This window comes from Notolepis coatsorum, assembly GCF_963971535.1.
Source record: "Notolepis coatsorum genome assembly, chromosome: 14".
In the NCBI taxonomy this organism is placed as follows: domain Eukaryota; kingdom Metazoa; phylum Chordata; class Actinopteri; order Aulopiformes; family Paralepididae; genus Notolepis; species Notolepis coatsorum.
The window spans coordinates 8,536,892-8,546,559 of NC_140178.1; the positions used below are offsets into that span (position 1 = coordinate 8,536,892).

At 45.5% G+C, this 9,668-nt stretch overlaps 1 protein-coding gene across 1 annotated transcript; it reads left to right on the forward strand.

Moving 5' to 3' along the window:
• The first annotated feature begins 395 nt into the window (after positions 1–395).
• Positions 396–6,875, forward strand: LOC311240203 (frizzled-2-like). Its single transcript, XM_084328746.1, has 2 exons — positions 396–874; positions 3,261–6,875. Exons 1-2 carry the CDS (start codon positions 572–574, stop codon positions 4,701–4,703), a joined length of 1,746 nt encoding a protein of 581 aa, XP_084184872.1. The 5' UTR covers positions 396–571; the 3' UTR covers positions 4,704–6,875.
• The last annotated feature ends 2,793 nt before the right edge of the window (positions 6,876–9,668 follow it).

Consider the following 9,668-nt stretch of genomic DNA (forward strand, 5'->3'; position numbering starts at 1 on the left):
AAACGGTTAACCCTTTCACTGCGACAATACACAGAAGGTTAACCCTTTCACTGCCACGCGACAGCAGGTTAACCCTCTCACTGCGACAATACACAGAAGGTTAAAATATTGCGTTATTATTATAGCACGGCTCCCACCAAGTATATGACCAGTCGGTTCCCTTCATTCCTAACCAACAACAAGCCGTTCAAAAGAATCGGATCGTTCGCTAAACGTCACATCACTATACTTGGAAACTGTGTGTGTGCGTGCGTGCGTGTGTGTCAGTGTGTGTGTGCGTGTGTCAGTGTGTGTGCGCGTGTGTGTGTGTCAGTGCGTGTGCGTGTGTGTGTGTGAGCCGCACAAAGAAAAAAAAGTCAGGCAGCACTGCAGTCATCACAGGAGGAGTAGCGGCATAGAAGGGTCGTCGTCTCTCTCTCTCTCTCTCTCTCTCTCTCTCTCTCTCGAACAGCTGTTTTTTAATAGCTATACTTTTGCGACAAAGTCCCCGTCGATGCCACACGGTAGACGGGTCGGACCCCCTCCTCTGATCTAAACCATATGAAGTTGTAATTAATAAGTTATTATAACCATGTTTTTTGTAATAGGAAAGAAAAGGACTTTTTGTCGTCGGAGTTTACTATCCGTCCATGCATTTCTGCTCCCTGCACTCCTCCTGATGTCGGTGCAATATAACAACCGGGCGGTGGCTGCTGCCGCGGACACCGGGACCGGGGGGGTGATCGCGGTACCGGAGCACGGGTTCTGCCAGCCCATCTCCATCCCGCTGTGCACCGACATCGCCTACAACCAGACCATCATGCCCAACCTGGTGGGACACTACAACCAGGAGGACGCCGGACTGGAGGTGCACCAGTTCTACCCCCTCGTGAAGGTATGAGTTCTTATGTTGTTGTTTCACGTTTTATTGTTTTTATTTTATTTGTTGTCAAGTTTCAAAGTTTGTTTTAATTTGTCAATGGGGGAGACCCTGATGTAAACAAGACGAAAGTATTTCTCTGGTCTGCATCCCCTTAACAACTGTGTGTATTGAGCCGTACTGTATTGTACCCATTCTGCAATCTGTTAATACAAATTTTAATCAATCAATTCAATCAATCAGTCGTAGATGACCTGAGATTGTGCTTTATATACAGTAAAAAAGTAAGACAAATAGGAATAACACTATACAATATACAAACTAAGGTACAATCTAAGTACAATGCAGTAAAAATGCAGACCATGAGGTGCACCCCTATAGTGAAGGTGCAGTTTTTTCAAGTTGTATTGTTTTTATTTGTCAAGTTTCAAGTTTGGTTGAATTTTTTTCACATTTACATTTTACATTTAGTCATTTAGCTGAACGCTTTTATCCAAAGCGACTTACAAGTTTTGTACAACAAGACAGCAGGAAGGGCACAACTCTTCTAATTTGTCACGTATAAGGTACATGTACATTACAGTGAAATGCTTGGTTCTGTATGACCTGAGATTGTGCTTCATATACAGTAAAAAGTAAGAAAAAGAGGAATAACACTATACAATATACAATACAATATACAAACTAAGGTACAACCTGATTGATTGATTGATTGAACATTTTATTAACAGATTGCAGAATGGGTACAATACAGTACGGCTCAATACACACACAATTGTTAAGGGGATGCAGACCAGAGAAAGACTTTCGTCTTGTTTACATCAGGGTCCCCCATTTTCAATTCATCATAACATATATTATATGACATACAGATAGACAGTACTGCTACATCTATACCAGATTTACAAATACAGTACTGTTTGTGTGATACAAGAAGAGTCTAAAAAAGAGAGTATATACATTTTGACGAAGAAACTGTACAATCTGAAGTACAATGAAGTAAAAATGCAGACAATGAGGTACAAACACTTTTTTTTAAGGCAAGGTGTAAATCCAAACGGAGGTATGAATGTAGTGCAAATCTCTTTAATAAATAGATACATAGAATGTAGTGTTAAAGTGTCTAAAGTGTCACATATAAAGTACACGCACATTACAGTGAAATGCTTGGTTCTGTATGAGCGCCCCTGGGAGTGTGCTTCATACAGTAACAAGTAAAATAATAAAGTCCAAACATTATACAAAATATACAATATACAAACTAAAGTACAAAATTAAGTGCAAATGCTAAATGCAAACAATGATGTACAAAATCCAAACTCTTTAAAAATACAAAAATGCAAACAACAAGGTAGTGTGATGTAGTACATATATTTGTGTAATAAATAGATACAAATATGGTGTAGTGTTAAAAAAAAGTATATATTGTACATATCTTGCATATTGTGTGTTTGTATATTGTGTCTTCCATTACTTTTGTTGATTATATTGTCTATGTCTATATATCTTCTTTATATACACATACAGGGACAACGTAATTTCAACTTTCCGTATATGAATAGAATAGAATAGAAATACTTTTGTAATTATCCCGAGGGAAATTTGACACTGCAAATCGCTCTCAACGTTAAACATTTAGACACAACAGGTCTCACGAATAAGAATGACAAACCAATTAAATTGCCTAAGATAAGAATAGAATGAAAATAGAATATAAATGGAATAAAATATACGGTAAATAAATACAGTAAGAAATATACTGAAGTCTACAGTAGTAGGTGTAATATTGCACAGTGCTGTTTCAAAAGTACAAGAGTCCAGGAAGATGGTAACTGCCACCCTGTGCTCAGTGATGCAGTGAGGCTCAGTGATATAGTGGTATAGTCTGATGGCTGCTGTCGGAATGAAGGACTTCCTGTGCCTTCCGTGTGTCTCGCACAATAGAAAATTGACAATAAAGTTGTCTTGTCTAAATAAAAAAAAAAAGAACGGGAGCGGTTCTTGTATAGTAAATAGATGGATATAGCAAGTTAGCATAAGGACACATAGTATGACTGTAGATTGTATAGTATCGCATTGTATAGTAGTAGTGTACATAAGACCCAGTGCCTCATCCGTAGCTAACATTGTATTGAACTATCGCAGGACCTTAGCATGTCTTTTACCATGATTTTTGTAAACTTTATGTACATTATACCTGTTATGTCTTATTCTTATCACTTGTATTATTGCACAAATGTCTTATTCTCATCCTATTCTTATTACTTGTATTATTGCACAATCGCTGCGGGCATGACCCCCCCCCCCCCCGCATTTCACTGTATATGCTTGTATGCCGTGACAAATAAAACTCTCGACTCGACTTGACTTGACCCGTCTTCGACTTTTGACTTTTTCGCAGGTGCAGTGTTCGCCCGAGTTGAAGTTCTTCCTGTGCTCCATGTACGCGCCCGTGTGCACGGTGCTGGAGAAGGCCATCCCGCCGTGCCGCTCCATCTGCGAGCGCGCCAAGCACGGCTGCGAGGCGCTCATGAACAAGTTCGGCTTCCAGTGGCCCGAGCGGCTGCGCTGCGAGAACTTCCCCGTGCTGGGCCACGGGCACATCTGCGTGGGCCAGAACGACTCGTCCTCCGCCTCCGCCACCGTGCCGCCCGCCCACCACAACAACAACATGCCCGGCGGCGTCCCGGGGACCCCGGGGGTCCGCGTCTACTCCACGGTCGACCGGCCCTTCCGGTGTCCGTCGGTGCTCAAGGTGCCGTCCTACCTGAACTACGAGTTCCTGGGCGAGGCGGACTGCGCCGCGCCCTGCGAGCGCTCGCGCAGCGGCGGCCACATGTTTTTCAACGAGGAGGAGATCCACTTTGCGCGCATCTGGATCCTCGTCTGGTCCGCCCTCTGCTGCGCCTCCACCTTGTTCACCGTCACCACCTACTTGGTGGACATGCAGCGGTTCAAGTACCCCGAGCGGCCCATCATCTTCCTGTCCGGGTGCTACACCATGGTGTCCGTGGCCTACATCGCCGGGTACTTCCTGGGGGACCGGGCGGTGTGCAACGACGGCTTCACCCCCGACGGCTACAGGACCATCGTCCAGGGCACCAAGAAGGAGGGCTGCACCATCCTCTTCATGATGCTCTACTTCTTCAGCATGGCGAGCTCCATCTGGTGGGTGATCCTGTCGCTCACCTGGTTCCTGGCGGCGGGCATGAAGTGGGGCCACGAGGCCATCGAGGCCAACTCGCAGTACTTCCACCTGGCGGCGTGGGCCGTGCCCGCCGTCAAGACCATCAGCGTCCTGGCCATCGGGCAGATCGAGGGCGACGTGCTCAGCGGCGTCTGCTTCGTGGGCCTCGGCGGCAGCCTGGACCCGCTGCGGGGCTTCGTGCTGGCGCCGCTCTTCGTCTACCTCCTCGTCGGCACGTCCTTCCTGCTGGCGGGCTTCGTGTCGCTCTTCCGCATCCGCACCATCATGAAGCACGACGGCACCAAGACGGAGAAGCTGGAGCGGCTGATGGTGCGCATCGGCGTGTTCAGCGTCCTCTACACGGTGCCCGCCACCATCGTGATCGCGTGCTTCTTCTACGAGCAGGCCTTCCGGCCGCACTGGGAGCGCAGCTGGATCGGGCACAACTGCAAGAGCCTGGCGATCCCCTGCCCCGCCGCCACGCAGGGCGGCCCCCGCATGACCCCGGACTTCACCGTCTACATGATCAAGTACCTGATGACGCTGATCGTGGGCATCACGTCCGGCTTCTGGATCTGGTCCGGGAAGACGCTGCACTCCTGGCGCAAGTTCTACACTCGGCTCACTCACGGCAAGCAGGGGGAGACCACGGTGTAAGAGTTTTTTAGTTTTTTTAGTCGATCGATCGGCGGGAACGTCTTTCTCCTATACCGGAGAACTGTTTTGTCGTGTGAATCAAATTAATGTATTTTGTATAGCCCCCGAAATCACAAGGAATTGCCCCCCCCCCCCCCCCCATGGGCGTTACGGATCAAGAAGAAACATCACAACAAAAGCCACCATCAAATCCACAATTCTCCGCAACTCCCCCCAATGAAGATAAGGAACGACTCCCTGAAACCTAGCAATGGTGGGGGGACAAAACTTTGGGAGAAACCTCAGATGGGCAATTCAAAGAGGGGGGATCCCCCCCCATCAGGGTGTCGGTGATATAATGGTGTTGCAATCGATGATAGATGGATGGAGAGTAGAATAATTGGTAGGTATATATGCATATGCGCATCTGATGTTTGCCCTGCTCCTCCTAGTGATAGGTATAGGTAGTACAGCCATTAGCCCGGATCCTTACAGAATACATTGCATGCCCAGATGATCCCATTATTACGGGGGGGGGGGGGGGGTCTTTATTCCCTCATGTTTTCTCAAGAACTCCAAATGACCAGTTGTCGCTGTTACGTCGGCGTCGGTAGTGTTCAGTTTTGGAGAACTCCACCTCTCACACGACGAGACTGTCCCGCCGGGGTGTGGAGGTGTCCTGGCGTGGGGGTGTCCAGGGGGGGGGGGGGGGGGGTGGAGGTGTGAGGCGCTGACAGAGGGACAAGCTGGATAAACAGTGACCAAACCCCGAGTCTCTGAACCAACAAACAAACAAACCTAGCTACTGGGTGCCATCTGCTGAAATGGTCCCGCCCCCCCCCCCCCCCGACTCTGTCCCTATATTCTTTTAAGCCACAAACCAGCCATAAAAACTCAAAACCCAGCTGGGAACTGTGAGAGGGGGGGAAGGAACGCTGAGAAAAGGACATCCATTTCTTTTTCCTTTTTGTAAACATGACGTGTAATTAAATGAAATTGTAAATAGTATTTGTAAAAACATGAAATTATATATTTGTATTTAAAGATTTCGTTTTGTCACCTATTTGTGCTTATTTTTTACATTTTGCACTGAGATTATACCACAGGGGGGGGGGGCTCCTGTCAGTTTGTGACGTGATGCTTGTTTCTCACGCCGTTAAAAGCACATCTTCATTTGACCGTCTGATGTGTAAGGTATCGAGCTAATCTTCCCGATTCTGTGTTATGTTCCGTGCTACCTTTCTCCCGCGCAGTGGCGTGCACAGATAGGGCCGAAGCAGGGCTTGAGCCCCTGCCCTTTTGCCCCAAGTGCCCATCCAAAAAACAAATACAAAAACAAATGAGCAAATAGTCAAAATTATGAACACTGTAGGTGTTGGTGGGTTAAGTGCCCTTTTTGTAGCTTGAGCCCCTGGCCCCCAAATGGTCTGTGCACGCCCCTGCTCCCGTGTACAGTACATTTAAGTCCATTATTTGTGGCCGAGACCTTATGAAGGACGTTTCTTTTCCAACATTAACGATGATTGTTCTCATTCATTCATGAAATTTGATATTTTGAGAACCGCTTAAAAGGAGCACTTCACCCCAAAACAATGGAGCTTTATTTTGAACATAATCTCGCACACATCCAAAAGCTCTGAACCATTTTGCACACATCCATTTAGTTTGACGGCTATTGAGAGTAAATGAGTTTGAATAATATGGGCCACCGGTGATGAGGTCATCCGGGACACTGGATCCTTGTGTTGTGTTGAGTGCAGCGCCGTGAAATGATGTAGACGAAACAATAGCGATACCTTGTCTTATAGGGATCATTTCATTGAGCTGTAACACGACACAAGGATCCAAGGTCCCTGATGACCTCACCGGTGGCCACATTCAAACGTATTTACTCTCAACAACTTGTCAAACTAAATGGATGTGTGTGAGATTATGTGCAAAATAATAAATCAGCATTGTTTATTGGTGAAATGCCCCTTTAATAAGAACATGTTCACGGAACATCAGGTGGGAGGGGCCTATATTCGCAGTTTTTGTCCTTAATGTGCCCTTTTCTTTCTTTTAAACTACGGGGGAAACGGAGGATTCGGCGTGAGTTTGATGTGAATATGTGTGCCAGACAGTAGACCGTTTTGCTAAACGTTGATTCATATCTTGCCCCTTTAAGAACAAATTAAAGAAAATGTAAATGTTTATGCCCTGCAGGACTCCTAGTTCATTTACCTAAACAAAAAAAAAGAACCAGATGGTCTCAGCCTCTGTGTATTGGGGCAGTAACGCTGTTGCTATTCACTAGTTTCAAGTTTCTTTAATAGTTGTCATACAGAAGTACAGAATACTTTTGTACAAAATGCTTCTTACTGTTGCGCTCCAGAGACTGTGCATGACAAGATAAGTATGAAATAAAAACATAGTAAAAATTAGAAGAAAAAAAAGAGGTCACAGTGTTCAGTTTAGACATATGTACAATGTTCGTAGACGTAGTTACCATACAATATACAATACTGTGCAGTGTACTAATATACAATACTATATAGTGCAAGGCATAAATGGACGAGGTGCAGTTTAGGTACAATTCACAGTAGGTGTACGAGTTGTAGTGCAAATCCTTTATCAATAAATATAAAGTGTAAGTGTGTTTGTGTGATCTAAAGTGTGGAGAGTGGGTGCTGCAGTGTGTTGTTTGTTTGAGTGAGTGTGTGTGTGCGTGTGGGTGTGTGTGCTGTGTGCATTTGATGGTTGTTGCATAGTGATTATTGTTCGTTTAGCGATTATTGTTCGTTTAGCAGCCTGATGGCCTGGGGATAGAAGCTCCTTCTGAGTCTTTCTGTGCTCGCCATAAGACTCCGGTATCGCTTGCCTGACGGCAGCAGTTCAAAGAGGCAGTTGTTCGGGTGGCTCGAGTCCTTAATAATTCTCTTAGCCTTCCCCTTGCACCGCTTGTTGTAAATGTTCTGGAGGGTGGGAAGCCCCCCTCTAATTGTGCGTTCGGCTGAACGTGTCACTCTTTGTAGTCTGCTACGGTCTTGTGCAGTGCTATTCCCAAACCAGGAGGTGATGTTGCCGGTCAGGATGCTCTCTATTGTACATGAGTAGAAGTTCCTAAGGATCTTCTGACTGACTTGGAACTTCCTTAGGCGCCTGAGGAAGTAGAGGCGTTGTCGTGCCTTCTTCACAACACTGTCAATGTGTGTGGTCCATGTCAAGTCCTCGGATATGTGGGCTCCGAGGTACTTGAAACTGTTCACTCTCTCAACTGGTGCCCCGTCGATGCTGAGGGGGCTGTAGTCCTTGACCCCCGACCTCCTGAAGTCCACAATCATCTCTTTTGTTTTGCTGACGTTCAGGGAGAGGCAGTTCTCCTGACACCACTGTGACAGGTTCTCTACCTCTTCCAGGTAGGCCCTTTCGTCGTTGGCAGAGATCAGGCCCACCACTACTGTGTCATCAGCAAATTTGATGATGGTGTTGTTGTTCCGCTGTGCTACGCAGTCATGTGTGTACAGGGAGTAGAGGAGGGGGCTCAGAACACAGCCCTGGGGGGCCCCTATGTTGAGCGTGATGGATGAGGAGGTGCAGTTGCCGGCTCTTACCACCTTACACTAACAATCATAGCCATGTAAAAACCTGTGTGTACAGATGTGGTATATAATTCTACAAACGCTATTCACGTGATAGCAGGAAGGTTGGATACTGGATGACAACAGAATAAAAGCCTATTTTTTTTTTTATCTGTATCGGTCATCTTGTGTATCTTATTTTATAGTTGTTGTTTTTTTAAAGATACAATTTCAGCGAAAGGATATTTTACTTTAAAGAACCAGTACAATGGCGCCTATTGAGTCAGAAAAGGCTTATTGTGGAACGTTAGTGTCATTTCCCCAGCTTCAGGTGTTATCGTTTGATTCATTTTAACAGTTTTTAGTGCACACACCCTCTCTGGGCACAGCCGAGTATGTTTGGGGGGGGGGGGGGGGGGCTCTCTGTTCATTGAGATGTCCAGTTAGCATCATAATACATGAAGCTTTCAAATGTAAACAAATGCGGGGGACCAGTGTGCTCTGTTGCTATGGGAGATAGATTAGCATTGGCTGACCTGTCTTAGCAGGTGATAGATAAAGATAGATAGATAGATAGATAGATAGATAGATAGATAGATAGATAGATAGATAGATAGATAGATAGATAGATAGATAGATAGATAGATAGATAGATAGATAGATAGATAGATAGATAGATAGATAGATAGATAGATAGATAGATAGATAGACAGACAGACAGACAGACAGACAGACAGACAGACAGACAGACAGACAGACAGATACATAGATAGACAGACAGACAGACAGACAGACAGATAGATTGGATTTGTCTCGGTGCAAAGCTCATTTCAGTGGAAAAAAACATACAAAAATACATACAATGCAATCCCTGAAGTAGAAGAAACATTTCCATATGACCCGTGAGTTCCTAAAAATGCTACAGTGCATAAAAGAGGCCAGTGCTCCCCTAAAGTGCATATTGCCTTAAAGTGTCTGTCGGACGGCTAGTGCTATCCCTTCTAGTACAGAGTGCCTGTCTGTGCATTAGGGCTTGAGTTCAGGTGACGGACAACCTCGGGATATGTGCTATTCCTAAAACGAGATGTCACTGAGACCTTGGAGTCTTCTACCAGAGGGAAGGGGGTTACAGCAGGGTGAGAGGGGCCGTCAATCACAGTTGCTATGGATGGTTTTTGAACTGAATTGTAGCAAACTAGTTGTCTTACTTGTTTGTCGACTAGGTGATAATCTCTTACAACTACTGACAACTAGGGATGGGTACCTTTCACATTTGAACCGATACCGGTACCGGTACCTGTGAATCGATACCGGTACCCAATGGTACCTTTTTTTCGGTACTTTAGTCTCAAGAAATTTAATTTACCTACCTCAGTCGCAAAAAAAAAATTCAAACTTCAAATAACTACAATTTCGACAGTTTTCG

Excerpts from the sequence above, each read along its gene's own strand:
- LOC311240203 (XM_084328746.1), top strand. The coding sequence starts at position 572 with ATGTTTTTTGTAATAGGAAAGAAAAGGACTTTTTGTCGTCGGAGTTTA. Across the intron at positions 875-3,260 it reads AGTTCTACCCCCTCGTGAAG|GTGCAGTGTTCGCCCGAGTT; the intron begins GTATGAGTTCTT and ends ACTTTTTCGCAG.